General features: G+C 50.2%; 11 protein-coding genes across 11 annotated transcripts; 7 read left to right on the top strand and 4 right to left on the bottom strand.

Annotated features, from left to right (window-relative positions):
- Positions 1-424: 424 nt before the first annotated feature.
- Positions 425-2,863, top strand: PENARI_c004G09120 (alpha,alpha-trehalase; the record flags this gene model as incomplete). The annotated part of the gene is made up of 5 exons (XM_022629328.1): positions 425-547; positions 618-690; positions 749-870; positions 919-2,660; positions 2,734-2,863. The coding sequence occupies 5 exons, from the start codon at positions 425-427 to the stop codon at positions 2,861-2,863; spliced, it is 2,190 nt and encodes a 729-aa protein (XP_022490905.1).
- A 2,556-nt stretch (positions 2,864-5,419) lies between these two features.
- PENARI_c004G03536 (uncharacterized protein) lies at positions 5,420-5,636 on the top strand (the record flags this gene model as incomplete). The annotated part of the gene is made up of 2 exons (XM_022629039.1): positions 5,420-5,494; positions 5,562-5,636. 2 exons carry the CDS (start codon positions 5,420-5,422, stop codon positions 5,634-5,636), a joined length of 150 nt encoding a protein of 49 aa, XP_022490732.1.
- A 141-nt stretch (positions 5,637-5,777) lies between these two features.
- On the top strand, positions 5,778-7,619 carry PENARI_c004G08515 (isocitrate lyase 1; the record flags this gene model as incomplete). The annotated part of the gene is made up of 5 exons (XM_022629290.1): positions 5,778-5,981; positions 6,040-6,195; positions 6,246-6,588; positions 6,640-7,192; positions 7,259-7,619. The coding sequence occupies 5 exons, from the start codon at positions 5,778-5,780 to the stop codon at positions 7,617-7,619; spliced, it is 1,617 nt and encodes a 538-aa protein (XP_022491194.1).
- A 1,073-nt stretch (positions 7,620-8,692) lies between these two features.
- On the top strand, positions 8,693-10,403 carry PENARI_c004G01651 (hexadecenal dehydrogenase; the record flags this gene model as incomplete). Its single annotated transcript, XM_022628949.1, has 4 exons — positions 8,693-8,835; positions 8,884-9,114; positions 9,174-9,973; positions 10,036-10,403. 4 exons carry the CDS (start codon positions 8,693-8,695, stop codon positions 10,401-10,403), a joined length of 1,542 nt encoding a protein of 513 aa, XP_022491186.1.
- Positions 10,404-12,281: 1,878 nt separating this feature from the next.
- Positions 12,282-14,295, bottom strand: PENARI_c004G12160 (putative AP-3 adaptor complex subunit mu; the record flags this gene model as incomplete). Its single annotated transcript, XM_022629494.1, has 3 exons — positions 12,282-13,725; positions 13,782-14,201; positions 14,252-14,295. 3 exons carry the CDS (start codon positions 14,293-14,295, stop codon positions 12,282-12,284), a joined length of 1,908 nt encoding a protein of 635 aa, XP_022490979.1.
- Positions 14,296-14,489: 194 nt separating this feature from the next.
- Positions 14,490-14,840, top strand: PENARI_c004G11052 (uncharacterized protein; the record flags this gene model as incomplete). Its single annotated transcript, XM_022629429.1, has 2 exons — positions 14,490-14,592; positions 14,659-14,840. 2 exons carry the CDS (start codon positions 14,490-14,492, stop codon positions 14,838-14,840), a joined length of 285 nt encoding a protein of 94 aa, XP_022490652.1.
- Positions 14,841-15,243: 403 nt separating this feature from the next.
- Positions 15,244-16,026, bottom strand: PENARI_c004G04927 (uncharacterized protein; the record flags this gene model as incomplete). Its single annotated transcript, XM_022629114.1, has 1 exon — positions 15,244-16,026. One exon carries the CDS (start codon positions 16,024-16,026, stop codon positions 15,244-15,246), a length of 783 nt encoding a protein of 260 aa, XP_022491033.1.
- Positions 16,027-16,678: 652 nt separating this feature from the next.
- On the top strand, positions 16,679-20,272 carry PENARI_c004G03696 (uncharacterized protein; the record flags this gene model as incomplete). The annotated part of the gene is made up of 5 exons (XM_022629045.1): positions 16,679-16,789; positions 16,904-16,930; positions 16,990-17,124; positions 17,181-20,120; positions 20,171-20,272. 5 exons carry the CDS (start codon positions 16,679-16,681, stop codon positions 20,270-20,272), a joined length of 3,315 nt encoding a protein of 1,104 aa, XP_022491153.1.
- Positions 20,273-20,783: 511 nt separating this feature from the next.
- On the top strand, positions 20,784-22,188 carry PENARI_c004G11561 (pepsin-like aspartic protease; the record flags this gene model as incomplete). Its single annotated transcript, XM_022629461.1, has 3 exons — positions 20,784-21,128; positions 21,186-22,058; positions 22,111-22,188. 3 exons carry the CDS (start codon positions 20,784-20,786, stop codon positions 22,186-22,188), a joined length of 1,296 nt encoding a protein of 431 aa, XP_022490800.1.
- A 234-nt stretch (positions 22,189-22,422) lies between these two features.
- On the bottom strand, positions 22,423-23,818 carry PENARI_c004G01731 (NAD(P)-dependent alcohol dehydrogenase; the record flags this gene model as incomplete). Its single annotated transcript, XM_022628955.1, has 4 exons — positions 22,423-22,458; positions 22,511-22,627; positions 22,687-23,559; positions 23,639-23,818. 4 exons carry the CDS (start codon positions 23,816-23,818, stop codon positions 22,423-22,425), a joined length of 1,206 nt encoding a protein of 401 aa, XP_022491120.1.
- Positions 23,819-24,254: 436 nt separating this feature from the next.
- On the bottom strand, positions 24,255-25,982 carry PENARI_c004G00714 (RNA methyltransferase, TrmH family; the record flags this gene model as incomplete). Its single annotated transcript, XM_022628899.1, has 1 exon — positions 24,255-25,982. The coding sequence occupies one exon, from the start codon at positions 25,980-25,982 to the stop codon at positions 24,255-24,257; it is 1,728 nt and encodes a 575-aa protein (XP_022491275.1).
- Positions 25,983-26,079: the final 97 nt, after the last annotated feature.

Below are 26,079 nucleotides of genomic sequence, written 5' to 3'. Positions count from 1 at the left end.
CAATGAAAAAGAAACGAAAAAGTTCATCACCCTTCAGTAGAATTCTCTTATCACCTTATCGGGGGCAAAATCAGTGGAGCGGCGACATCATCGGTCTTGCCGTCATTGTCCCACTTCTTCTGCCAGGTTCATTCTTGAACATATCTTATTCATCTCATCTCATCTTGATATTGTATCATACAACTTACACTCACAGCTTACAACCCATCTACAGTACTCTTCTGGACCGAGACAAGTCTCGCCCCTGACTCTGATTCAGACCGCACTGTACAACAACAGCCACACCCCCACCATATCCCCTGTACGTGGCTGTCCTAAGCTTACAGCTCGAGCCTCCAGTCGGTGTGGACGCTTCCTTGCGTGACGCACAATCTCAGATTTTGGCTTTTGGCTTTTGCCCTCATTTTTTATTATTGTCTTCACCATGAGCTCACCAAACGACCATTCCCGGATGGGCTCCGTGGATCCTTACTCCAACCCTGATGTCTATTACGGAAAAGAAGATCAAGTTGATCGTTTCAAGACTCGCAGACGCGCTTTCTCCGCGGTAAGTGACTACTTGCTTTCGGGGGTATACCCCGCGGAAGTACATCCAACTTATCTCGTTTGATCTACAGAGCTTGAACAGCTATACTCGTGACGATATCAATCAATTCTTTGGAACAATTCCTTCGCGGCGAGGTAGTCACGGTATGTCGACCACTTTTTGGATAATTGCGTTTGGTTCAGCTACTAAGTGGGAGAACAGATGAGGCGTCAGGCCAACCCAGGAAATTCCTTATCAACGTGGATGAGACGCTCGAGGCTCTCCTGAAGCAGGAGGATACGGATAGCAATATGCAGATCACCATTGAGGATTTGGGACCTAAGGTGGGTTCATTGGTGTCATTGGCCCGGGACAACCACTGACTGCTGTAGGTGCTCTCGGTCGGGACTGCTGCATCATCTGGATACAATCGAGTGGATGTGCGAGGCACATACATGCTCTCCAACCTTCTACAGGAGCTTACAATTGCTAAAGACTACGGTCGCAAGCGTCTGATTCTGGACGAAGCACGCCTGAGCGAGAACCCAGTGTCGCGGCTCTCCCGTATGATCAAGAACTCATTCTGGGACGCGCTCACCCGACGTATTGATGGTCATAACATTGAAGTGGCGGGCAAGGATCCGAAGGACTGGACTGCGGATCCTCGTCCTCGTGTCTATGTCCCACCAGGTGCTCCGGAACAGTTCGAATATTATCAGGGCATTGCCAAGGATCATCCCGAGCTGCGTCTCGATGTGCAGTTGCTGCCTGTTGAGATTACCGCGGACTATGTGATGAAGCTCAACAACAAGCCCGGCTTGTTGGCGCTGGCTATGGAGAAAAAGACGAACGAGTCAACCATGAAGGAAGAGCTTGTCGGTGTGCCGTTCGTTGTGCCAGGCGGTCGTTTCAACGAGCTCTACAATTGGGACAGCTATATGATGGCTTTGGGACTGCTCTCCAATGATCGCGTTGATCTTGCCAAGGGCATGGTTACCAACTTCTGCTTCGAGATCAAGCACTATGGAAAGGTCCTCAACGCGAACCGATCTTACTACCTGACTCGTTCGCAGCCTCCATTCTTGACAGACATGGCCTTGCGCGTATACGAAAGAATCAAAACGGAGCCTGACTCGAGGGAATTCCTGCGCAACGCCGTTCTCGCCGCCATCAAGGACTACAACAGCGTCTGGGTGTCCGCGCCTCGCCTGGACCCCGAGACCGGTCTCTCGCGGTATCGCCCCGAAGGCTGGGGAGTGCCACCAGAGACCGAACCATCTCACTTCCTGCATATCCTCACACCCTACGCCGAGAAGCACGGCATGGCATTCGAAGAGTTTGTCAGGGCATACAACCACAGAGAAATTGTGGAACCCGAGTTGGACGAGTACTTTTTGCATGACCGAGCAGTCCGTGAGTCCGGCCACGACACCAGCTACCGACTCGAAGGTGTATGCGCCAACCTCGCCACCGTAGACCTCAACTCCCTCCTGTACAAATACGAAGTCGACATCGCACGCATCATCCGTGTCCACTTCAACGACAGACTCGAAATCCCCACCGAATTCCGCACGCCCTTAACAAGAGACATTGAGTTCGAGACCTCCGCGGTATGGGACAGACGTGCACGCAAGCGCAAGGCGCGCATGGACCAGCTTCTCTGGGATGCGGACAAGGGCATGTACTTCGACTACGACACCGTCAAGAAGGAACGCACAAACTACGAAACCGCAACAACCTTCTGGGCAATGTGGGCCGGTCTAGCATCCCCAGCCCAAGCAGCAGACCTAGTCTCCAAGGCTCTACCACGCTTCGAAGCATTCGGCGGTCTTGTCTCGGGCACAGAGGAGTCCCGCGGTGCTATTGGATTGACACGCCCTAACCGGCAGTGGGATTATCCCTACGGCTGGGCGCCGCAGCAAATCCTCGCCTGGACGGGTCTCCTCCGGTACGGATACCAGGAGGACGCGGAGCGGTTGGCGTACAAGTGGGTGTACATGATCACCAAGGCCTTTGTTGATTTCAATGGTGTCGTTGTCGAGAAGTACGATGTCACTAGGCCTATTGACCCGCATCGGGTTGATGCCGAGTATGGAAACCAGGGTACAGACTTTAAGGGCGCTCCCCGCGAAGGGTATGTTCATGTCCCTCTCTTGAAGATATTTCATTGCTTCAAATGTTTTGAATTGGATGCTAATTGTTCGCAGATTCGGCTGGGTTAACGCCAGTTATGTTTACGGACTGGAGATTCTCAATGCGCATATGAGACGGTCGCTGGGAGCTATCACTCCCTATGACACGTACCACAAGGCCGTTGTGGCCCAGGATGCCTTTTGATTGGGTTTTCGTGCTTTTCTGATATGGCGTCCTGGCATATTCGCACAGAACAAAGTGTGGGGTAATAAAAATGAAATGCAAGTAGAAGTCAGATGAGTTACCTGATATTCTGTAAATCTGAGAACTTATTGTCATTAAGAGCAAGGAAGCTATAAATTATGGAGTAGACGGTAATCGTAGAATAAACTTGGAAATACTGAAGCACAACAAATACGGCTCAGTGTCCTTAGCCTCTAGCAATGGCAGCTATATAGTTGACTACAATAGATTAAACGGACGACCCCCTCCCCGCCCACCCCCCAGTTGTTTAACTGGATTGGTAAGGAGCAGCAGCTGTATTTCATCGAGTATTATTTAATGAAATGTTGATCTCTTAGCGCTGCCAATGCACCGAGAACCATGGAGTTGATTGTCTACCTAAGTACCGGCCGCGGCCTGAGCTGAGCTCAATCCTCTATATCTACAAAGTTTTGTACAATAGATACTGATTACCTTTTTAGGACTAATACGAGTACATAGCTAGCTAGCGATCAGTTTGAGGAATGTGAGGTATAAATGCGGGTATAAAGAAGAGCTTCGTATATCACAAAGGACTTCGAGATCCTCAGGGCTGAAGGTCATATGAAATTGCCTAATTAGGTGGATATATAACCTTAAGACGTCTAGTCCTCGGGGTATTGGCAGTGACGAGATCAGCATTTTGATCAAATAATACTCGATGAAATACGGATGCACGCACCATGCCGCGTGACTAAAGCACTTTATCATATTTTGCAATTGTGACGTTGTAAAATTGTTTGGGCTTAATTTCAATCTCCGAGCTGAGAGGCATGGTAGTTGTTACGATTCGAGAGATAGCTGCGGAGGAAAGGACGAGTGAAAAGAAGAGGGAAAGTTTAGTTGAGAAAGCGCGATGCTATTCGTCATCATGATCCTAAGTATCATATAACCCATAGTCTTTATAGATCCACCAAACATCTTACAAAAGATCTTGGAAAAGACATCAAAAAAGTCCCCAGAAAAGTCCTTGGCAAACCGACAGCTACGTACAGGGCAGGTAAATGCTGCTTACCATGAAGGAGCAAATAGCCCGGATCTCAAAGCCTCAGGTACTTGCCAGTAGTCTACCTTTAACCTGATGGATGTCTTTCTGCGGGCCACTAGGAATATCATGTCCCCTACGGTAACTTTTTCCACGTCGCTTGGTTATGTACTGTATGATGCAAATTCATCTACAGAGCATCCCCGCATCCTGCTAAAAGCTATCCCCTCCAAAAGCCCCTGATAAACACTACACCGAATCAATCCGAAACAGGCGAAAATAACTCGGCGCACTCCTCGGCAGAGCAACAAGTTCGCCCCGAATAGATCCCGGCTTGCATGAAAGGCGTCATTGTAATGGCCTCCACATTTTATGTTTATTTCTACTTGGAGTTGGTCTTGGACCGTGTCAAGAATTTGACGGGTGGGGTTTGTCCCTGGTTTCCCCGACATGTCCTCGTGTTGTCCTCGTGCTGGGATGATAGTATACAACAATACAGTCGGTCAGTTGGTTTGTTCCTTTTTTGAGCTGTATAGCAGGGTCCTCAGTATAAGTATAAGGCCGTACTGTTTATAGAGAGTCAAAGTCAACTTTAGCGATTTTGCTGGACTTGGAATTCTATAGACACGCGACAAGAATCCTTGGCAAACGTGCCAGGTACCGGGTATATTTTCTTCGATATAAGGAGGAGCCAGCTAGTTCCAGGTTCCAGACTGGGTCTCAGATCTCAAGTTTATCTCCAATCCACAGAGTTATCCCGAATACGGTTAGTTTGTTCGAGCTGAGCTGTGCCGAGGTCCAACTTCGCGGCGGTTTTGAGCCATTTTCTTGTAGTTGATCGCTGAGCGGATCGATTCAACTGGATAGGTGCATGTGCTGCCCATTTGTTGCTTTTGTTCCGGTCTGATTTCGTGAGTTAAGGGATGCCTTGTATGTTATGTTTATTGTACAGAAGCGAAGTATGGAGTGGGAGACATAATGACATCTAGCTATAATACACACCACCAAACTGAAAAGGGATAGATGACTATACCCTGCTACCGGCTCCCGATATCTACATGTATATCTATAGTTCTTCGTACTGTAGTTGAACATTGAAGATGTCGACCGGTGGAGACCCGCCGAATACCGGGGCATGACAAAACGGCAGGATGACTCAGACAGACAAAGTTTAATTCTGTGTGTCTGTATCTCCAACTTGTGGCCAGTGAGAGGGAGGAAACTCGGGTTATTATTGTCTCACGGATATGTAGACATACTCATCGTATGACCCGGGAGATAGCTCTGCATTTGACTCTATTATGGCCGATTATCGATACAATTCACGTGAAAATTACTGTATTGGCGTATTGTCATGTGCGTTCGTCGACGTCATCGGCTTCCCGGTAGTTTCCTTCAATTCCTTCAGTTTCAGGTCATTGAACTGTTTGAAAGGGGGAAAAGAAGATTGAAGTATTTAATGAATTGTTCTTCGTGTTCCCTTGAGCTACCGAGAGTTTCTATTGTAACCCAAGATGCTTGCAATCCGCAACAAACCAGCCGTGGCAAAGCGTCCTTTAGACCGAGGATCTCCAGTCTCCCGAACCAATGTACCCGCATTCCGCCTTTCGGAGCGATTACCCCGTGGTCCATATAGTATTACTAGAATATGCCTAGGCAGTCAACATTGGCTCAGCGTTGTCCCGCCGAGCCGAGCGTTTACCGAACAGCTGTGACGCATTCGAAGAATAAGTACCCTGGGTTTTCTGGCTTGTGATAGCTAGCTTCTAACTTTCTTTTTCTTTCCTCTCCTCTCTTCTCTCCTCCATTATTTTGGACTCTTGAAAATATATTTGATTTACATATTTGATTTGTATTGTACCAAAAGTCATCATGGGTCTACACGAAGACGAAGACCGCAAGTACGCCGAGGAGGTTCAGGCTGTCAAGAGCTGGTGGAAGGACTCCCGGTGGCGCTACACCAAGCGACCCTTCACAGCGGAGCAGATCGTAGCCAAGCGCGGCAACCTGAAGATTGATTACCCTTCCAATGTGCAGGCAAAGAAGCTCTGGAGCATCGTGGAGTCGAACTTCCAGGTATGTTTGACGCGAAGACCCACTGCCGATCTATAGATGCTGACTATATTACAAACAGAACAAGCAGGCTAGCTTCACCTACGGCTGTCTCGAGCCTACAATGATCACCCAGATGTGCAAATTCCTCGACACCATCTATGTCTCCGGATGGCAGAGCTCGTCTACGGCCTCGTCTACTGATGAGCCTTCGCCCGATCTTGCCGATTACCCTATGGTACGTGGATCCATTTATAATTAAATTAGCGCATACTTATGCAGTTGTAGGACACTGTGCCTCGCAAGGTCAACCAGTTGTTCATGGCACAGCTCTTCCACGACCGGAAACAGCGCGAGGAGCGCTTGACTACACCCGCTGGCCAGCGTGGAAACGTTGCCAACGTTGACTACCTGCGCCCTATCATTGCTGATGCGGACACTGGCCACGGCGGTCTGACTGCTGTCATGAAGCTTACCAAGCTGTTCGTCGAGCGCGGTGCTGCCGGTATCCATATCGAGGACCAGGCTCCCGGCACCAAGAAGTGCGGCCACATGGCCGGTAAGGTGCTTGTCCCTATCAGCGAGCACATCAACCGTCTGGTTGCCATTCGTGCCCAGGCCGATATCATGGGTAAGTCAACGAATAAATTGCACATTGCAGACCAAAACTAACACGAACCAGGCTCCGACCTCCTGGCTATCGCCCGTACCGACTCCGAAGCCGCAACCCTCATCACCTCCACCATCGACCACCGCGACCACGCCTTCATCCTGGGCTCCACCAACCCCAACCTGCAGGCTCTGAACGACCTGATGGTCGCCGCCGAGCAAGCCGGCAAGAACGGTGCAGACCTACAGGCCATTGAGGACCAGTGGACCAGCCAAGCCGGTCTGAAGCTCTTCAACGATGCCGTCGTTGACGCCATCAACTCCGGCTCCCTCCCCAACAAGAAGGGCCTGATCGACCAGTACCTCACCTCGGTCAAGGGCAAGAACAACAACGAAGCCCGCGCCATCGCCAAGGGCATCACCGGTGTCGACATCTACTGGAACTGGGACGCTCCCCGCACCCGCGAGGGCTACTACCGCTACCAGGGCGGTACCCAGTGCGCCGTGAACCGCGCCGTGGCCTATGCGCCCTTCGCCGACCTTATCTGGATGGAGAGCAAGCTGCCCGATTACAAGCAGGCCAAGGAATTCGCCGATGGCGTGCACGCCGTCTGGCCCGAGCAGAAGTAAGCAACTCCCCAAACCAACCCATCACATACAACATAAAAACAATTGACTAACAACCCTCCCAGGCTCGCATACAACCTCTCTCCCTCATTCAACTGGAAGAAGGCCATGCCCCGCGACGAGCAAGAGACCTACATCAAGCGTCTCGGCGCCCTGGGCTACTCATGGCAGTTCATCACCCTAGCCGGTCTGCACACCACCGCACTCATCTCTCACCAGTTTGCCAAGGCCTACGCCAAAAACGGCATGCGCGCCTACGGCGAGCTAGTTCAGGAACCGGAGATGGAGCTGGGTGTTGACGTCGTCACCCACCAGAAATGGAGTGGTGCTAACTACGTGGATAACATGCTCAAAATGGTTTCCGGTGGAGTGAGTAGTACTGCTGCTATGGGTAAGGGTGTTACCGAGGATCAGTTCAAGCATTAAGGTTTGGATTGTTGCGCTTGATATACCCTTTTATGATGGACTTGTTCGTTGTTATGTACTACATGCTGTGATATATCTTGATTGATCTGGCGTTTCCTTTTTTCCTTCTTTTACGTTTGTTGTTTGCAACTTTTATTTGGATTCCCTGTTCGCCTTGTCCTTTTGGGCGAGCTGGACTGCATTGGCATTTTGGAAATCACAGCATAACTTGATTGTTTGTTCTCTGAATGAGTGTATTGTCTCGGTCTCAGTTGTAGACTACGTGAAGCTAGTTCCCAACTGACTTGTGATATCTTAATATTTCTACTCGTAGAAGCCCCTGTATATGGCAGGTAGATGTATTGATTTGGACCATTTTAATGATTGCTTATTGTCTTTCCGCCTTACTTCTACCTTCCTAGGATCATGATATGCCTCTTTTTTTAAGAAATGCTACCTCGTTAAATAAACATGACGAAGCATCTAAACATGCATTTCAACACGCAAGAATTTCGTAGATATATCTTAGAGGGGTCTCGGACCCTGCTTTTTAAGATTCTCTTAGACTGATATCCTAAAAGATCTTGATCATGATTCCTCAGAAAGACAAACCAGCAAATCAAGACTTTGAATTCTTTAACGCTTTCGACGGCAGTATATAGATTCCAGGTATATTCGGACTTAGTTCGGCAACTCACAACCCAAATGAAGCTATTGGCCCACTTCTGACGTCCAAAGCTTCTAACCGTAAAAAGCCCTGCGAGCGCCGATCGTATTCAAAAGCGGGGCCTACAGATCGTGTGAAGCCGCGGCTTAGGGATCTAGTATGAGAAGAGTCGCCCAAACTATTCATATTATTTGCTGTTGATTTGGAGAATATTCGGAATGTTAGGATCATACCACTTCTAGCAAAAAAATGCAGCAAAAATCGAAGAAAGGGGGAAAGTAGACGGATATGAAGCCCAAATCAGAACGTGCCGAGAGCTCGGAGCATGTGGAATTGGGGAATTGTGGATGCGGAGTCAACTATTCCCCTTACACTTAAACCTCGTCACTCCCTTTTTCTCCTTTAATAAATCTCCTACACTTTCAAAATGGGCGTCGAACTACCCGAACTGCAATTTACCTCGCTGGACGAGATCCCTCTGCGCATCTCCGTCCCCCGCAAGGCGTTCTTGGAGCACAAGACCCGTGACGTCGAGTTCCGTCTCGTCCAGCTGCGCAAGCTCTACTGGGCGTAAGTGGCCTCGGCTTTATTTTCCTATGCATACTGACAGTACCACAGCATTAAGGACCATGAGGAAGAGATCTTCGAGGCCTGCGCCCAGGACCTGCATAAGCCTCGGTTCGAGACCGAGCTCGCGGAGATCGGATGGATCCTGAACGACATCGTCTTCACCACGCGCAACCTGCACAAATGGGTCAAGGATGAAAAGGCCCCCGATATCGACCTCAACTACAAGTTGATGAACCCCAAGATCAGAAAGGATCCCCTGGGTTGCGTGCTAGTTATTGGGTATGCGATTCCCCTCCTGCGGGCGAAGATTGCCACGCTAACACATTATTCGCCTACAGTGCCTTCAACTTCCCCTTCCAGCTGACTCTCGGCCCAGTCATCGGCGCCATCGCTGCCGGTAACACGGTGGTGATCAAGCCCAGCGAGAATGCGCCTCGCAGCGCGGCTGTTATGCAGAAGATCGTCGAGGCAGGTCTCGACCCCTCGTGTTACACTATCGTGCAGGGAGGTGTTCCCGAGACCCAAGCTCTACTTGCCGAACGGTGGGACAAGATCTTCTTCACGGGCGGCGCCAACGTCGGCCGCATTATCGCCAAGGCTGCCGCCCCGCATTTGACTCCCGTCGTGCTCGAGCTCGGTGGTATCAACCCGGCTATCGTGACCAAGTCCGCCGACCCGCGCCTAGTCGCTCGCCGCATGTTATGGGGTAAGCTCCTGAATGCCGGTCAGGTCTGCACGTCGCAGAACTACCTGCTCGTCGACAAGGCGCTGGTCGGCCCGGTTGTCGAGGAGTTCAAGAAGGCATACAAGGAGTTCTATCCTAACGGTGCCAAGGGCTCGGAGGACTACTCCAAGATCGTAAACGAGACGCACTTCCAGCGTCTTAAGTCCATGCTTGATAACACTAAGGGCAAGATCCTTATGGGAGGTACTATGGATGAGAAGGAGCTCTTTATTGAGCCTACCGTTGTTCAGGTTGAGTCTATTGATGACTCGCTCTGCACGTCGGAGAGCTTCGGTCCTTTCATCCCTATTCTTGCTGTTGATAACTTGGACGAGGCTATTCAGCTGGCCAATGGTGTGCAGAGCACCCCGCTTGGTCTGTATCCATTCGGCAACAAGGCAGATGTCGAGAAGAGTAAGCTTTCATTCCCCTTCATGATCTGTAGTCAGGAAACACGGTTACTAACGAATCTCCAGTCCTCGCCGCCACCCGTTCCGGTGGTGTCTCCATCAACGACGCCGCTCTGCACATCCCTACCCTGCCCTTCGGTGGTGTCGGCGAGAGTGGCTACGGCGCCTACCGTGGACGTTCCAGCTTCGACGTCTGGGTCCACCGCCGTCCCATCACCTCCAGCCCTAGCTGGCTCGAGGCTATCCTTGCTATCCGCTACCCGCCCTACGGCAACAAGATCAAGACCTTCAAGGCTGCCAGCGCACTCACACCGGACTTTGACCGTAGCGGTCGTAAGCTGACCTTGGGCTGGTTGCGCTGTCTGTTCACCCTTGGTGGTGGAACCGCAAAGGCCGGTGCTGGTCGGGCTGCTGCTGTTGCTGCCAGTGAGTAGATTTCTTTTCCTTTTTTTACCCAGTTGATCTCCCGCTATCTTCACGGTTTACACCTTGCACGCTATATGGCTTTGAATGTTTCTTCTTTTGGCTATTCTTTGGGTCTTCGCCTTCTTACCTCGTTCTTCTCCTCTAAATCAAGATCAAGAGGGGAAATAAGTTCGCAGGTGAGGGTAGCTCTTCACCAATCCATTCCTGTTCATTTCATGACTGGGGTGGTTGATGCACATAATCTTGGTCCCCCCAATACCCTATATACCCCCCATATACCCCATCTCCATTTCAACTGGTTAAACCTATTACATTCTCTATTTCCCCTTTCTTTTTGCACCGTTACACAGATCTCTTCTTCCTTCTCCTTATTTCCTTTATTTCCTCCATACCACCCTTCATTCCCACGAAAAAGCAGGCGAAACCAAGGACCCTCTTTCTTAATTTGTGAATATTAATGAACCAAGCCCTCTTGACTCTTCGTCATGTCTTGTTGCATTCCCCAATTCCTATCTCATCCACAAATCAAAACCAAGTATCCGAAATGAGCATCCTCTAACCCGTAACTAGTTGCCTACATCGTCCTCCAAGTCCTCGAACGCCGAGCCAAACTGTGAAAACGTGAATATGCCCCATTTATTGGAAACGCTAAAACAAAATTTGATCAGATCTACACCCCGAACCAGTCAGGCGTCAAGCTTCCCGTCGTTTGGATTTGTCTTGTGCTGATCACTCCCTTGTCTCTTACCCTTCTGGGTTAATTGGTTGGTTGATCTCTTTTGGCTTTATTAGTATGGTCTTCGGGGTTTGACTGGGTTGGGGATGGGTTGGTGGATTGATTTTTGGGAGTAATTACTTTTTTTATTTGCGATAATTTGCTATGTACCTTTTTGGATTGATTGGTAAGTTAATGTATATGTAGTTGATCTCAGCCTTGGACATTTTGTCTCCTGATTGGATTCTATTTTGGTATCAACTTACCGAGGTTGTCACGTAGAGATGTAAGCCAACTTCTATGCATTAAGCCTCCATAATGATATGCTTAACACATGTCAAAGTCAGATTCTGTGCAGTTGCTCTTAATGGAACAGGCATCCCACTCATAGGCATTGATGCTTTTGGCAGACCTAATGAACTCCGAATACTTGAATCCTGTTGCGAGGTTTGGATCAGCGCCATATTCCAACAAATTCTTGACCACTGCTGTTGGTATCTTCGTCGACCAGTATGGCCTCCTATTCTCTGCTCATGACAGCGGAGTTTGGCTATAGTTATCCGTGGAATTTACATTAGCCCCGTTTTCGAGTAGTATCTTCACCGTTTCTTCTCTTCCTTTCTCGGCTGCCCATGCTAGAGGCGTACGCCCATCATTGTCCCCAAGGTTTGGATCAGCGCCTTTTTCTAGTAGGAGCTGGATCATCGGCTCGTTTCCCTTCTGCGCTGCCCACGATAGGCGTGTTCGTCAGGATGATTTTTGGTAGGGTATTTTTATATCCAGAGATATCTCAGTGCTCAGCTCCCTCCCACCTGACCCTAGCCAGCCAAACAGCATCCCCGAAAATCAATGTCATTCATACTCCTTGTTCTGTCTTCTCTCCGTTTGTTTACTTTATTTCTCCGCCTGGGAGTTTCGTACAGCCTATGGGAGGGAGTTGCTCTAATGTCTACCGGAATTTAGACTTCAAGGGGGCCACTAGAGTATACAAAATTAGACAAAATAGGAGTAGCTATTTTATTTCTAAGGTAGTAGACACCTAGGTAAATCCAAGATGTATATCATGAGTCATATTCATGCTATCAAAGCGAAAGTTCGTTGAACCGCTATCCAACCCAGACATATGCATAGATTCTCAATCCAAAGAAAGCCAAAAGGAAATTTACATTAATCAGCAGCGCCGTTCAACGCCGCGCTTACTCACACAAAGATACTTAACACCCTTGTACGGCTTGACACTCTCACCCAAGCCCCGACTGCGGCGCTGGTCAATGTTCAAACTATCCACCTTGATACCGGAAGGAAGCCAGCCTCGCACGGAGAAAGATACCGAGGCCGAGTTTGGCATCAGGCTTGCGTTGAGCTGGGCTTTGGTTCTGCGGGCTGGACGGGAGGTGGAGGATGGGTCGAAGAACGTGGGTAGGTGGGCGGATGTATTGGCGTGGGATTGAGGTTGGGGTTGAGGCTTTGGTGTAGGGGTTGCGGGTTTGGAGTGGTCTGGTGATGGGGTAGTGGCTGTTACTGCAACCGAGTCTTCAGCATTCTCGGGTTTTAGAGCGGCCGAACGGGATGATTTCTTTGTGGACTTCTCCTTCTCCTTGTCCTTCTTCTTCTTCTTTTTGCGTTTGGTGGGGTCGGAGGATCGGGTTTCCTTGGTTGTGCTGACAGAGTGGTCGTTGTATGAAGTGGGGGCCTCGTAGTAGCCTTGCAGGAGGGTGGCATTGGCGTCTTCGTCTGCATCCTCGAGGCTATCATCGAAGTCATCGTCGGCAGACGGATAGCCTGAGACACTACAGCGTAGTGTAGCGGTACCCGACAATGAGCCGGCATCCTTGCCAGTCGGGATCCGCCACTCGAGGAGTCCAGTTGAGTGGGTGAATTGGGCGTCACCACGGCTGGCCTGCATGTCCGTGATGTGTCTGACAGACTTGGAGATCGGCACACTGACGACAACTTCTTCTAGTACCGGTACATTCGATCCGCTGCCACTGCCACCGAGAAATGACGGCGTTGATGTGCCGGATCCGTTCCGCCCAACCCCAGGCCGTGACGATGAACTTTGGCCGGGGAAATTCGTGTTCAAAGTTAGTCGGACTTCGAATTCAGAGCCCGATGTACCTAATGACTTGCGAATATCCACAATAGCAGGTAAGAAGAGCTTTTCCATATGGCTTGGTGGCTCATCCAGGTTCGGATCGATAGGAAGGAGGTCAACTTCGTACCCAGCTAGGATGAATCGTCCATCCGGAGGGATAAAGCTTAGTTCGCCAGGTCTTTCCCTCCATTTGGCCAGTCTGACACATGGGTGGAAGACTGGTAGTTCGATCTTGCGGCCAAGGGAATGCTGTCCACCCGGAGCTGATAACGATAGTAGCAGGTCCGGGACTCCTGAGATCTTTGCGGTAAAAGCAATTGTTCCGGATACTAACGCCGAAAGCAGTCGACCCGAAGGAGCCATGGTCACTGACAGAGATTCGATTATGTCGACATATAGTTCATTTGAGGTATGCCGTACACCCGGTCGTCGCCAGGGAATGGCAGGGCCTTGAGATGCACTGACAGCTGCCAGTGATTGTTTCAGAGTATTGGTAGATCCCAAAGTTGGTGTTGCAGTGCTTTATCCAGCCTCTTTATTAGTAACATTTCACCAATTAAGATAATAGCTACTCACCCAGGGACCCCGATTCCGCCAAGCAGCTTATCCACCCAACCCGGGACCTCCACAACCTCCTGCAATGCATTGGGCTCGGTATTGCATACCGTCCCGCCATCGCACATCTCATTAAGCAGCTGTGCGACAACATCGTAATTGGCATTGATCTTAGTTGAGAGTAGCGGTGCTCCAACAAAGTCCTCGAGGACATCAACCACCCGGTGCAGGAATTCGAGTGCTAGGAGTGGCTCGGTATCGACTTCGCTGATAGCGAGGAACAGTAGATTTGACTCAACAGTCGAGAATACCGTCACCGGCGGTGAAGTGCTAGCTATGTACAGCAAGGAGGGGCGTGGGGCCGCATGGGCGAGGTAGAGGGGCAGGATGGCGGAGGCCGAAGGCGGGCGGGATCGGTATACATGCTCGACGAGAGGTGCACTGAGAATAAGGGTTAGTTTGGTGTTGTAAGCTGAGACCGAATAACATACTTTTGCTCGTCATATATGTAGACGGCATCAATCTCGCCGCTCATGGTGGCAGTTGGTCTGGTGACAGGTACGCTCGGCGTTGATTCCATAGCTATGAAGCTGTTTTGCCGCCGATCCCCGCCTTAGGTTGACTTTTTGACGACAGCCATCTCTCGACTCAGGGAATAACTCAATTTCAGGGATTCTGTGCGCATTTGTTTCTCTTTTGTTGCATACTATCGACTACATTCAATACACAATGAGTTCGTCTGAAAGCCGCGCCACGGATATCCCTACGAAAGATGCCAAACAGGCACTGGCCGAGGATGGGTTCGACGACTGCATGTCCTGCAGAGTAACTGGTAAGTTGCGTAATTCGGCATTCCAGGTCTGTATGATTTGACATTGTTACTGATACTGCGCAACAGGATCTGCCGCGTTCGTTGGCCTCGGTGTCTACAGCTACTACACAGGAATGAGCAACCTCCGCAAACAAGAGAAGGCAATCATGGCGGGTCCTACGAAATACAAAATGGGCTCAAGGCAGTTGGGAATTGCCACGATATCCGCAACTCTGGTCGGCATGGGGCTGTGGCGGGCGTTCAACTGAGTGTATACTCCAACATCGAAATCCACCTACACGGAAGTAGACAAGACTAGATGGTTTTATGAAAGAGCGAGGTGTATATGTAAGATAATTGGTATTTAATCACAAGCCAATGACAGTTGCCACTCCGGGTATCGGGTATCACCACAGGCATGTCCGTCTATATGCTATTTCACAAGGGTAAGGAAAAATAAAGATAGAAAGAAAGAAAACCCAAGAAAAGATAGAATGAAAAAAAAGGCAAAAAGCGAAAAAACGAAGCCATATGCAAATATGCAAATCCTTTCCTTGTTATGCATCCGAAAAGCTCCTCCATACCCGAAAGCTCACTCAGCCGCTGTGTGACAATCAGAATAGAGTATTCGTCACGTCGTCATTATCATATCCGTTACCGAAGCATCAAAGCCTAGGTGAAACGGCCCCGTTTCCCTCCTCCTCCAAACGTATCTCGTCCGTTGTTGAGTCCCGATAAGTCAAAGAAGTCTGGGAAAGTGAATTTCCTCTTCGACCCGACAGTAGCAGGTGACTCCCGCGCCGCTGGCCTTGCGTTCGGTCGTCCATGGTTGTTGTGGCGGTGGTGGGGCCGAGGGTTGCGAGGCATCATAGAGACGCTGACGGGAGCACCGTCTTGCGTTGGTGCAGATGAGTTGTCCGGAGATTGCTCATCCATGTCGAGTTCCTGGGGGTATGTCGGACCAGCAGAGAATGTGAAGATGGCTGGAGTAGTAAGAGGACTTGGTTCAGTTGGTTGTGTGGGAAGGGCGGTAGGATCTGGCTTGGACGTAGGAGCAGGTGCCGAGGTGGGGGGCTGACGGGCAGTTGGTTCGGATGCTTCTTTGCGGGCAGTGGTGGGAGTAGCACTTCGATCACGGTTGTCGGATTCGGCTCGGTCATCCTCGTCGTTGCTCTGAGATGCAGTCCCATCACATCTTTCGGTTGCCCATTGGCGAACTTTCCACCCCTCTCCGTCTCCTAGACCGAGGTTCTCACGGTCAAGGAAATGCAGGAGATCCTCTACCGCTTCCTGATAGCCAGCCTGCTTTGCCGAAGCTTGCTCGCAAACTGCATTTTTGTAGAGGTTTGTGACGGATAAAGCCGCCGCCTTGAATTGTTGGAGGAGTTGTTCCGGGGGCTGCGAGCGGGGTGTTGAGCTCGGCAAGGAGGTGTTCAGAGATCTCATAGAGTCCATGGCAGGTAGATAGTTGGACACCGCGTCAGGTGACGTTCTCACTGAGGGTTTGTTTGCTACACCTTCTGTGGCTGCGCGGTGTTCCTTGTTAGACAAAGGCGATGAGGGAGAGCTCGGTGAAAGAGGGCTAGAAATAGCACTCGTAGATATAGTAAAGATAGAAGGAAAAAAGCTCTAGCACGACGAGAGGCCGTCAAAAGCGACGCCGGTCATATACTAGGAAAGAGCAACTGACGATGCGATCGAACTTGCTCAAGTTGGTGCTGCAGATGATCTTCTTTTGCATCTTTGCGTTTGGCCCGGTAACGTGACCCCACTATGCGGGGGAACTAATCATCCGAGCTGACTCAGTCCTTAGGTAATGCCTCCTACCGCGTTCCCATTTGTCCTCCCGCGCGTGGATGGCCTCAATCCTACGAATTATTCAATCCCGGTCATTCAATGGGTTTTGCTCATTGAAAGAAACGTGATTTGTGAACTCCCGCCGATTTATTTATACTTTTCTACTGTTTCCTTCCCTTTCACTCTACAAATATCAGCTCATTCTCTGTCGCCACTACGCGATTGACCTAGTCGCGAGCTTCTCTGATACAGTTCCACAAACGTGTTCAGCATCCGACCGCACTTGCGCTTTGTGCGCTGAAGACTGACGATGGCGCCTGCCCTCGCCTCTGACCCTGTGTCGCAGGCCGATACACCTATGACTGATGGAAATGACGACACGGTCCCTTTGGTGCCCGTGGATAGCGCCGACGCGCAGACGGTATGTGGTCATATCTCTTGTCTCCCTCGACATTTCATATGTCGGGGCTAACTTAATGCAATTTTTTTACTCCTATGGTTCAAGATCAAATGCTGACTTGGTGTCGCAACCCAGAGCTACCAGGACACCCCAGACTACACTGTACAGATTCCCTTGATTTACCAAGCGTTCTCCAATACTCATGGCTAATTCAATTCAAGGACTCCGACACGAACCCAAATACCACAGCGAGCAGTATTGCCGGCGATATGGATGGCCGCCGGCGCAGATCCGAGGCGAACCACTTGAGAAAAAGCATTTTGGGCAAGAAGCATGGCCGTCTAGATGAATCGAAGGTAAAAATGATTCTTTGATTCCCACGTCTTGTTTACTGATAACCAATGTCTAATAGGAGAATGACTCGATTCGCCGATTCCGATACCTTCTCGGTCTCACTGACCTGTTTCGCCACTTCATCGAGACCAATCCCAACCCACATATCAAGGAAATTATGACAGAGATTGATCGCCAAAATGCAGACAGTGAAGAGAAGGCCCGTAAGGGATCTTCGCGCTCAGGGGGTGCTGGTGGTGAGCGCCGCCGCCGGACGGAACAAGAGGAAGACGCCGAGCTTCTCAGAGATGAAAGACGTGGTGGAGATACAACTACTGTTTTCCGAGAGTCCCCCGCTTTCGTTCATGGTGAGCTACGTGATTACCAGATCGCCGGCTTGAACTGGCTTGTTTCGCTCCACGAGAACGGTATTTCGGGTATCCTGGCTGATGAGATGGGTCTCGGAAAGACACTACAAACCATTTCTTTCTTGGGTTATCTGCGCTTTGTCTGTGAAATTACTGGTCCTCACTTAGTGGTTGTACCGAAGTCAACCCTCGACAACTGGAAGCGAGAATTCGCACGGTGGATCCCTGACATTCAGATTCTTGTGCTCCAAGGCAACAAAGAGGAGCGCCAGCGTTTGATCAACGAGGAGTTGCTCGAGGAGAACTTTGACGTGTGCATCACGAGTTATGAAATGATTCTTCGTGAGAAGTCGCATTTGAAGAAGTTCGCCTGGGAGTACATCATTATCGATGAGGCGCATCGGATTAAGAACGAAGAATCATCTTTGTCGCAAATCATCCGTCTTTTCAACTCGCGCAACCGGCTGCTGATCACCGGTACTCCGCTGCAAAATAACCTTCATGAACTGTGGGCCCTGCTCAATTTCCTTCTGCCGGATGTCTTCGGTGACTCCGAGGCATTCGACCAATGGTTCTCCAACCAGGAGTCCGATCAGGACACTGTGATTCAACAACTCCACCGTGTCCTCCGTCCTTTCTTGCTCCGCCGAGTCAAGAGTGATGTCGAAAAGAGCTTGCTGCCGAAGAAGGAACTCAATCTCTATGTTCCTATGTCTGAGATGCAAGTGAAGTGGTACCAAAAGATTTTGGAGAAGGATATCGACGCAGTCAACGGTGCTGCAGGAAAACGCGAGTCCAAGACCCGCCTGTTGAACATCGTCATGCAATTGCGCAAGTGTTGCAACCACCCTTATCTGTTCGAAGGAGCTGAGCCTGGCCCTCCGTACACCACTGATGAACACCTTGTTTTCAACTCTGGAAAGATGGCAATCTTGGACAAGCTCCTGAAGCGCATGCAAGCAGATGGTAGTCGTGTGCTTATCTTCTCCCAGATGAGTCGTGTACTGGATATCCTGGAAGATTACTGTGTGTTCCGAGACTACAACTACTGCCGTATCGATGGTACCACGGCGCACGAGGACCGTATCGCTGCTATTGATGACTACAACAAGCCAGGATCAGACAAGTTCGTTTTCCTTCTCACCACCCGAGCAGGCGGTCTTGGTATTAACCTGACCTCGGCCGACATTGTGGTGCTCTTCGACAGTGATTGGAACCCCCAGGCCGATTTGCAGGCCATGGACCGAGCACACCGCATTGGTCAGACTAAGCAAGTCAAGGTATTCCGATTCGTCACGGAGAATGCCATCGAAGAGAAGGTTCTCGAACGCGCAGCACAGAAACTGCGTTTGGATCAACTTGTCATTCAGCAAGGTCGGGCTCAGCAACAAGCCAGCAAAGCCACTTCCAAAGATGATCTTCTTGGTATGATTCAACATGGTGCTGCCAACGTCTTCGGCGCCAAGACTACCGGCAGTGCAAACGAAGTCTCTGAAGATGACATCGAGACTATCTTGCGCAAGGGAGAGGAGCGAACTGCGGAGCTGAGCAAGAAGTACGAAACGCTCGGTATTGATGATTTGCAGAAGTTTTCGTCTGAGAGTGCCTATGAATGGAACGGAAAGGATTTCACCGAGCGCAAGAAGGATATTGGCGTCAGCTGGATCAATCCTGCCAAGCGTGAGCGCAAGGAACAATTCTACTCGATCGACAAGTATTACCGTCAGGCTTTGGCCACTGGAGGCCGAACCGCCGACACAAGGCCCAAGGTCCCGCGAGCTCCCAAGCAAATCACCGTTCATGACTGGCAATTCTTCCCACCTGGTCTTTCGGATCTCCAAGATAAAGAGACCGCTTGGTTCCACAAGGAGATTGGATACAAGGCTCAACTTCCCGATACAACTGCCGGAGGCTCTACGGAGCTCAGCGACCGGGAGGCTGACCAAGCTCTTGAGCAACACGCTATCGACAATGCTGTCCCACTTACCGAGGAGGAGCAAGAGCAGAAAGCTCGCATGTCCGAGGAGGGCTTTGCAAACTGGAACCGACGTGATTTCCAACAATTTGTCAATGGGTCTGCCAAATTCGGTCGCACCGACTACGTGGGTATTGCTACTGAGATCGACAGCAAGGAGCCAGATGAAATTAAAGAGTACGCCGAAGTCTTCTGGCGCCGGTACACTGAGATCAACGACTACACCAAGTACCTTCGAGTCATCGATCAAGGTGAGGAAAAGCTGCGCAAGATGAACCACCAGCGGAAGATGCTACGCAAGAAGCTAGAGATGTACCGCGTGCCCCTTCAGCAGCTCAAGATCAACTACACTGTGTCTACCACCAACAAGAAGGTCTACACCGAAGAAGAGGACCGATTCCTATTGGTCATGTTGGACAAGTACGGTGTTGAGGGCGAGGGTCTGTATGAGAAGATCCGTGAAGAGATCCGTGAATCGCCTCTGTTCCGTTTCGATTGGTTCTTCCTCAGCCGTACGCCCGTGGAGGTCGGTCGTCGCTGCACCACCTTGTTGAATACTGTTGCGAAGGAGTTCGAAACCAACGGCGACGGCAAGAGCCGCGGTCGTGATCGTGAAGAGGACGAGGAAGTTGAAGATGCTGCGCCTGCTAAGAAGAAGGTTAAGAATGGAGCTGCTGTAAGTACCCGTCGATCATTTGTGTTATCCTGATTTTAACGCGTTTACAGCAAAACAAGCAAGTCAAGGCTACCAAGGGTGGGAAGACTGGCTCTAACACAAGCTCCCGTGCCAGCACTACAGCGCCTAAGTCTAAGGGTCGGAAAAGGTAATGTGGCTTGTGGCTTGACAGGGGTGTGTGTACGTTCCCAGTTTGTGTTTCTCGGAGATTCGGATTAGGGAGGGGTTTCGTCAGGATCGGCGTTAGCAGATGATCTCAAGTGTACTTTCGTAATTCAAAATAAACTTATTTTCCAGTTCTAAAAGGCTTATCGTCCACCCCTGCAGACTCATGCAGAAGCCCCTCTTGTGATAACCGGGCCTGACCGTAGCCGATGCCACCTCGAAACAACACTAACCCTAACTCATCCGCCATGACGAAATACAACGCCATTAGATGGTGACCTGATAGCACGAGCAACAGATGACTTGTCAAGCCCATTCAAAGCTAGTGAAGATATATAAAACACCATGACGACGCTCGTTTCAACCGCCCCACCAAACTCCCCGTTGCATGCCACTATCCCAGTAACATAAATAATATAAATAACGCCGAAACCCCCGCAGAGAAACATGTCAATCTTGAAACTCCTCAGAGCAAAACTCACCCACAAACCACCCACCATGACAACCAGAATCAAAATCACCGCCAATCCACGCTATCAGAAGTCCGGCACGAAGTCGTACTTGTATGCCATGCGCAAGTACCGCTTCACCCCTACAAAGGGTGGGCCGTACATGTACGGAATGACGATGCAGCAGACTGGCAGACAGTACACGGATAAGCTTGTCGGAGGCCGTGCCCATTTGCGTAAGGTGATGCAAAAGAAGAGTGCTGACAGTGATCAGGTGGGTCAGGTTGGCGCTGATGATGTTCAGAATGATGCTATGTATTTGGCTGAAGTGGGGATTGGGACTCCGGCTCAGACGCTGAGTTTGGATTTTGATACTGGGTCTGCGGATCTGTGGGTGAGTATATTTATTGCTTTGCTGGATGTGAGGGGCTTTGGACTGATGTGGGTATAGGTCTGGTCGACGAAGATGCCTGCTGAGACTTTGTCGGAGAATAAGAATCATACTGTCTTTGATCCGACTAAGTCGAGTACGTACAAGGTGAAGGAGGGCTCTACCTGGATGATCTCCTATGGAGATGGTTCTTCTGCTTCTGGCTTGGTCGGCAATGATAATGTGAATATCGGTGGACTGGTTGTTAAAGGCCAGGCTGTTGAGTTGGCCGAGAATTTGTCTGCTCAGTTTGCACAGGGTGCTGGTGACGGACTTCTCGGACTTGCTTTCGGCAATATCAACACCGTCAAGCCCAAGGCTGTCAGCACACCTGTCGAGAATATGATCACGCAAGTCGATATCCCGAAGTCGGCTCAGCTGTTTACCGCTAAGCTGGGGTCTTGGCGAGACTCTGATGAGCCGGATAAGGGCGAATCGTTCTATACTTTTGGGTATATTGACCAGGACACAGTGAAGGCTGCCGAGGAGGATATCTACTACACGCCTGTTGATAACAGCCAGGGATTCTGGGCGTTCGATTCGACTTCGGCGACTGTGAATGGGAAGACTATTGCTCGGTCTGGAAACACCGCTATTGCTGATACTGGTACTACTCTGGCGCTGGTTGATGATGATACTTGTCAGGCTATTTATGATGCTATTGAGGGAGCGGTGTATGACGATGAAAACCAGGGTTGGATCTATCCATCTAACACTCCGGCTGATAAGTTGCCTGTCATTGCCTTTGCTGTTGGCGACAAGCAGTTTGTTGTGCAGAAGGAGGATCTCGCATTCGCTGAGGCTAAGACTGGTTATGTTTATGGTGGTATCCAGAGTCGTGGTAGTATGACCATAGATATTCTTGGTGATACCTTCTTGAAGGCTGTCTATGCGGTAAGTCTCTCTTCTTGTCACTTTTGTCGTCGCACTGGCTTATAACCTTCAGGTCTTCGACGTGGGCAATATGCGCTTTGGTGCTGTGCAGCGAAAGGAACTGCACCAGAACCTATCTGTGCCTTCTTAGTCGACGTATCTCGCATATCGGTGTACTTTGAGAATGTGAAATTATACGTGGCCCATGATGTTATGTTAGGTTGAAATATAGCTGGTTACGTCAACTTGTTCACTTACCTTATCACTTCATTTCGAACTTCATCTGCTACGTTTACATGGTATCAAACACCCCGACCTCCCAAATCCCCAAGGAGACAGTCGTTTCAACAAAACACCAAAGCGCCGGCATATATATCCCCATAAATTACTGGTCCGTCCACTTGATGATGGGCTTGATCACCTGCAAGGGCATGTCAGTTTAGTCTTTGGGAGATCTCGATCGAGATACGTACAGTGCCAGAGTGCAAATCATGCATGGCTTCCTCGAATTTATCAGTGGTATAGATCTTGGCAAGCTTATCAACAGGGAACTTCCCTTGCTTGTACAGATCAATCAGTTGGGGAACAAGCTAATCACAAACGCAGGTTAGTCAAAAAAACACAAGGCTACTGATGAAAAGAGACTTACTTGAGCGGGATCAGCACAGCCCTCAATAGCACCGACAATTTTCTTGCATCCCATCATGAACGACAGGGGATCGATATTGAGCTTCTGACCAGCACGAGCCACACCCACAATAGCCAAGGTACCCTCATGACCGAGAGAGTCAATCCCAGCCTGAAGCAACGGCGTAACACCAGTTGTATCCAGAACACATTGAACGCCCCCGGGGAAGAGCTCAAGTAGATGAGCCGCAAGATCAGGGATATTCTTCGTGTTCAGAGTATGCGACGCACCAAGAGACTTCGCCAGTTCAAGCTTAGCATCAACAATATCGACCGCGATGACATTCTCCACGCCCTGAGACCGCGCAGCCAACAAAGCCGCCAGACCGACAGCACCCATACCAAGAACAACAAATCGACTGTTGGGCTTGGGCTTGAGAACATTGAAGACAGTCCCCGCACCAGTGAGATATCCACAACCCAGTGGAGCCAGAACAGCCATATCCTCAATCGTAACACCAGAACCAGGCGCAGCCTTGACAACGGAGTTTTCAGCGACAATGGCCAACTTGCTCATAGAGGATTGGCCGAAGAACTGGCCGCGTAGCGGACCTTTTCCACCAGGGAAAGAGATAGGCGAGTCGGCGGCATTGGGGCCACGAGCACCACCAAAGTTGAGTATCGTCACTTGATCACAGAAGCCATTTCGGCCGTCATTGCAGGGATTGCAGGTCTCTCCGTGGCAGGAGGCGAAGCTTAGGAAGACGAGATCACCTTCACGAAGGGACTTGTCTTTGACGTTACTGCCGACGCGACGCACGATTCCTGCGCCTTCATGGCCTAGCACGGCAGGAAAGTCGCCGACTGGAATTGCACCTTGTTGGACGACGATATCCTAGGGGTATTGTTAGGTTTGTTTTGTTTTTGTGTTTTCGGTGTGGCGCTGGGGTGTTCATCGCCGTGGCGTTACTTACTGTGTGGCACAGGCCTGTATACTTCATCTCGACTAAGACTTCATTTGATCGCACTTCGTCCAGAATGACTTCTTGGAGTGTAAATGGGGCGCCGGGCTTCTCGACCACGAATGCAGTTGTTGGGATTTGCTTTTCAGGGATCATTGTGGAAGTCACTGTGGAAGTCGTCGTGGAGGTCATTGTGGAAATAAAATATGCGAATAATGTAGTTGATAACTTTCAAAATCCTGAATGGTAGAAATAAGCACGATTGAATAGTGATCCAAATCCGGGGAAAATAGGAGTGTTTTATAGACTGAGACTCAGGAGACTCAAAAGGTTTAGGTTTGATTCTCCCCCACAGGTCCGATCTGATCCCCACAAAGTTCAATCTCGGTGACGAGTCTCGGTATATCGAGAGCGACGCAAAGCCGAAACCGCTGATTCCAGTTGATCCTCGGTATCTAAATGGGGCCTGCAGTTTACTTGGTTGCCTCATTGTTGGGACAGGGTTCAGCTACAGTATATGAATACCTAAGTGAATGAAAAGTGACATAAAACACAAAACTCCATGCGATTGTAGAGGTATCTCGTGTAAATGCTATAGTGCTATAGTACATGATTATTATTACAATGATCACCACATCTTTGGACTCCGTACAGTTTCCCTCTCCTTCTTAACGGTTTCTGCCACTGCAAGTGGGGTTCGTAGGAACTTCTCCATCAATAGTGCCGCCGCGACGCTCACATTTAGACTGTCAATACGGGCTGGGTCCGACTGGACCCCCAGCACGGGGCTATGACGAGCGCCCGGAATACTAACTGTTGCATCGGCGTGCGACTTGATATGCGAGCTTAATCCAGACCCCTCGCTGCCCATCATCAGCACGCTGGGCGAGGTCATGATGGGCAAATCACCACCGGACCCAGTGTCCATATAGACAGATCCAGGGCCGGGCGCATCAGCAGCGTAGAATCGCCATCCATTCTTCTGTGACCGTTGAATGAAATCAACTTCATTCCTCACATGCAGAATGGGCATGTTTTCAGCTGCGCCGGCAGACGCTTTGATTGTCACAGGAGACAAAGGCGCGGAGTTTCGGCCTGCCAAGATAATAGCATCGATCCCTAGAAAATAGGACGAGCGGATGATAGCGCCCATATTACCAGGATCAACAACTCCATCCAGTAGCAATGCGACCGGGAATCGCTGGCCCTCATGCGGGGGTGGAGGTTGGTGGATCGGGACGCGATCGTCGGTGCCATTTACCGCAGCTTCTTCCCGAGTCTGGGGTGCCAGCTCGACGCGGAAGCTTTCTTCAGATATAGAGTCAACTGCCTGGAGGCCACGAACAGGCAGTTTAGGCAGGGGGGATGCCTCCAAAATGCATCCGTTGTGAGGTCGCCCTGCACTCATCTTGTCCATGAGTCGGTCCCATCCTGCAAATGCCATCTTGACTCCAATGTTCTTGGACAGTGCCAGTTTGCGAATCGTGACCTTTCCGGCACTCAGCTCTTCCTCTGCCGCCTGATATATGTAGAGTTTGTATAGTTGACGCCGGCTACAACGCAGCGCCGCTTCCACGGCACTGGTGCCATAGATGAATTCCGAGGCTGGTGTAGTATAGGGAATCGTGTCCGGGACTTTGACGTTCTCTTTCACTCGCTCTGGCATGCCGCGAGTCACCTTGTGTGCTCGAGACTTGGATTCTTTCTCCTTGGGCTCCGAGGGCTTGTCTCTCGATTGTCTTTCGAAGCTCGCATCATGACGCCGCTGGAATTGTGGCTCGCGGTCACGGAATTGAGACTCAGGTTCTCGGTATGAGGGCTTGCGTTCTCGGAATGAGGTCCCGTGGTCACGACGGGGTTCGCGTTCGCGGAATCGTGCTTGGTGTTCACGTGGTAGGGCTCGGAAGCTGCCAGTTCGAATGAACTCATCTTCGTCGAACTCGTTGTAGGCAGGCTTCTCTGTTCGATCATTTCTTAGAAATTGGGACTTGTCTTGTTGTGGAAACCGTCGGCCTTGGTCATTTCGAGGTGAATCGGGGAACGGCTCAGATCGCCCTCTTGGTGTAAAGGGGGAGTCATTGGATTTCCGGAAGGGTTGTCGGCGGTTGAAGTTCGCATCGTTTGTACCATCGTACTGTCGTTTGTTATATTGTCGTGGCCCGTATTGCTCTTTTGAGAACCGAGAATCGCGGCCTCTTCTCTCGCTCTCTCGTTCATCTCTTTCATCTCTTGAATACACAGCTTCCGATCTGCGAATTCCTCTGCCAATAGCCGAATTCAAAGACGCATATCGTACAGATGGACTGAACGGTCGCAAGGGTGCTTTCCATCCCGATCTTGCAATATTGACCAACATCTTCGCTTCTCTCTCCAGACTCGTGAAGATTTTCGAGATATCGAGTGCGGGGTAACTTTTTTCCGCTTATCGTTATCGCGTCGCGCGGCGCGTTATC

Source organism: Penicillium arizonense, assembly GCF_001773325.1.
Source record: "Penicillium arizonense strain CBS 141311 chromosome Unknown PENARI_contig004, whole genome shotgun sequence".
In the NCBI taxonomy this organism is placed as follows: Eukaryota; Fungi; Ascomycota; class Eurotiomycetes; order Eurotiales; family Aspergillaceae; genus Penicillium; species Penicillium arizonense.
The sequence above is the reverse complement of the archived record's forward strand: the minus strand, read 5'-3'. Positions and strand labels throughout refer to the sequence as shown.